Source organism: Priapulus caudatus, unplaced genomic scaffold, assembly GCF_000485595.1.
Source record: "Priapulus caudatus unplaced genomic scaffold, Priapulus_caudatus-5.0.1 Scaffold72, whole genome shotgun sequence".
In the NCBI taxonomy this organism is placed as follows: Eukaryota; Metazoa; Priapulida; class Priapulimorpha; order Priapulimorphida; family Priapulidae; genus Priapulus; species Priapulus caudatus.
In genome coordinates, this window is record NW_014577133.1 from 476178 (window position 1) to 479664 (window position 3487).

General features: G+C 39.9%; 1 protein-coding gene across 1 annotated transcript in view; it reads left to right on the forward strand.

Annotated features, from left to right (window-relative positions):
* Positions 1-126: 126 nt before the first annotated feature.
* Positions 127-3487, forward strand: part of LOC106821418 (solute carrier family 23 member 2-like) — a 5528-nt gene continuing 2167 nt past the window's right edge. Inside the window, exons 1-2 of the mRNA XM_014826206.1 lie at positions 127-205; positions 423-478. Of these exons, the coding sequence (XP_014681692.1) occupies positions 172-205; positions 423-478 (90 nt within the window). The 5' untranslated portion in view covers positions 127-171. The remainder of the gene's footprint in view (positions 206-422; positions 479-3487) is intronic.

Below are 3487 nucleotides of genomic sequence, written 5' to 3' on the forward strand. Positions count from 1 at the left end.
CTCTCTCTCTCTCTCTCTCTCTCTCTCTCTCTCTCTCTCTCTGTCTCTCTGTGCGATAGTGCCGATAGTGTATATATACGCATGCTACCACTACTGGCTGTACCTATCTTTTACAGATTGCCGATCATCCAGGGAGCTTCTTTTTCATTTCTGCCACCTGTTGTCGCGTTAATGCAGCTTCCCGAATGGAAATGCCCAGATAACGGTACGAGTCCGATATGAAATCATGAATCGAAGGAAGAAGATTGACCCATACGTAACTACAGATTATTAATACGATAAATAAATAAATAAATATATATATATATATGGTTAATAGCAGTGTAATTTCAATATACACCCTTCATTCACCACACGTCGATAATATGAAACGGAAATATGAATGACACCACGCAAATTTTCTCATCTATTTTTTCCTATAGTGACCGCATATACGTTGGAGACGGGTGTCGACCCTGCAGAAGAGAGGCTACGAGAAGTACCTATACAAATTAAACCTTTTTTAGTTTTAGAAAGCACCGTAGTTCTCAAACATTGTGTGTACAGTGTCACATTACATAGTAACTGCAGAACACGATTACGTGCAACAGATGGCCGTGTTATCGACTGCGACAAATACGTGACAGCGATGACGGTGACTGTAATGATGACGATGAGAACCTAACGATCAGTAGCAGCATCGCATAACTCAACGAACCTAACGTAACGACAATACAAAAACACCAATTGAAACAAAAGAACAAGAACAGCGACGACGACGACGACAACGACGACGACGATGACGATGACGACGACGACGACGACGATGACGACGACGACGACGACGATGACGATGACGACAACAGCAAGAAGTGAAGATATGCTGGTATAACAACTAACTTGCAGATCTGCTGCACGCAGCTATTATTATTATTATTTCCAAAGTGGATCACGGCATCCCCTTATCGATCGTTAAGTCGATCGTTATTATTATTATTATTATTATTATTATTTTCAAAGTGGATCACGGCATTAGCCGGTGGCTTCTGGGTTGACCGTGTCCCAACCTGGGACATAGGGATTCAATCCAGAACTTTTCGCAGGATGTGTGCTGTTCCCAGTAGTGCGATTTTCTGCACTTCTTGGATTTTTCAAACGCGACGTCGCCCTTTTTCAACCACGACGTCGCCCTTTTTCAAACGCGACGGCGCCCTTTTTTAACCGTGTTCCATAAATGCAATCGTGCGGCGTGCGGCCCATCTAATTGTCACTAAAAACAAGAGAGCGGAAGTATTCTTTACATAGCTCGAACTCATATACGTAATACTCGTTTACAATCATAATTTAAATATAACGAAACAATAATGAGAGATCTATAGATAGACCTATGCTATAGTCAGGAGAATGTTCATTAGTATTACACAAATTTATATACATTCATTCATGGTATAGGTATGTGAAGACAGGCACATGGAAATCTTGAACGAAAATGTCAAGGCTGTTGATTTCAAAAATCCCCAACTTTATTCTAAATTACGTATTCTTATATCCGCTCTTGATTATATCAAGAGCGGATAATACCGCTTGATAATTATCCGCTCTTGATTATATGTACCTACGTGAATCATACGCACGCTGACATGAGCACGTATACAGGTCAATAGGTCAGTCTTCGGGTGAATCAAGCACAATGCAGCACAATGAAAGAATGTCTATAAAAATGTCTATAGTCTCCAACGGATACTATAACAAAAACAAAAATATATTATGCATTAATAGCCCTCGTAAATTCAGAAGCGAGGGTTATAGTATAGCGACTGTGTCGCAAAAGCGTTTTCTCAGTGCTCTTTCTCTATTTATCTATCTATATACCTTTGCCCTGTGTACACACGCAGCTTTCAGCAATCTTCGCGATCATTTGCCGTCTTTGTTTTCACTTGTCCGTCACTAGGGGCGCAGGGGTGTGTACAACAAGCGCTGATCCATATATCAGGGTAATATAATAAGGCTATTCGCTTGCGAGCTGCTGACTAGCAACGGTCATTTCTTCTATGAACATTTAATTCTCTATCGCTACAGTGGGAAAGCGGCAGATTCGTGCTGCAATTCGTACTGACAGAAACCGTATGACAAAACTGCAGCGTGTGCAAAGAATCGTTGGCCACCCATCGTGGCCGTTTGAAGATCGGTGAGCAATGGATAAGAAAACAGGTAATCAACTTCGATTTCTATTAACTTTTAATTGCAGACAGCTGGTATTCGAAGTGGTGTTTTTACTGTTGTGTAATTTTCTTGTTCAATTATCTCTTAATTTGGATGATGAAGTCATCTCTGTCATCTTAAAATCGTAAGCGATGTTATGAATTCTTACTGATAATCCTATTTTCAGTGTAACCTACAAATACGTAAGGTATGATTTCTTGTTAATAAACACAATTCTATAATATTAAATAGTAAACGCAGTGACAGTGACATAATTTACTGCATTACTATGTAATAGCACGCTAAATTAACGCAAACAACTAGATTGATTTTAATACAAACTTGTTAAACATTTACCAGTGCACGTGCTGCCCATTCTTTGTGTAAACATAATTAATAACGATACGATGATAACACCGGTTACGATCGTCGGTTACGATATTCCCGCGGCGCTTCACAATGTGTTAATTCACACCGTAGCCGTAAATATTTGGTACTTATGGAGGGTAAAGTGATTACGTCACCGTAAATAGTCAAAGTTAAAAAAATTATGTCCACCTTTTCCCGAAATGTAAGTGATTCTGTTCACTTTTTATGGTTAAATTGCTGCATATACTTCCTATTTTGCTATTCCGTTCGATGTGAACAAACACTCGTGACTCATACATAACCCATAGCAAGCATTTAATCTCGTGATAAATATATCAAATCGCCCAGATTTTTTTGGATTTTTACCTAGTTGAGAAACAATCTTATCAGATAAAAATTTTATGATACATTTAGTCCCGTGACTGAGTACTTACTTTTCATGTAAAAAAGAATTGCAACCAAATTTTTACAAATAGACACCATAGAAAATTCGTGACGTGTTCAATTTAATTAGCTCAATATTGTTACAACTGTGGTTAGCAATCTCTGCGTCGCTTGTTGAACAAAACAATTGACATCCTTTAAGAGTCACGTGACAAGATGAGCGGATGCGATGCAGCCGACGTCGGCGCCGTGGAGACGGACGACCCCCGCAAGCTGATTTACGGTGTCAACGACCCGCTACCGTTTCACCTGTCGCTGCTATTCGGGATACAGGTACGTACACTTTCCACATTATAGCAACGACGGATGCGCCGTACGCGATATAATGCATTCAACGCAGATGATCCACGTGCGATACGAGTGATATACGTATACGAATAACCGTGTACGGCTAGCATATAATAGCAAGGAAATTAGTGTGTGTTTGGACTCTAAGATGAGGGTGCGGCAATGACCGGCGAATGATACTAGTTGAATGGAAGAAATTTGCATA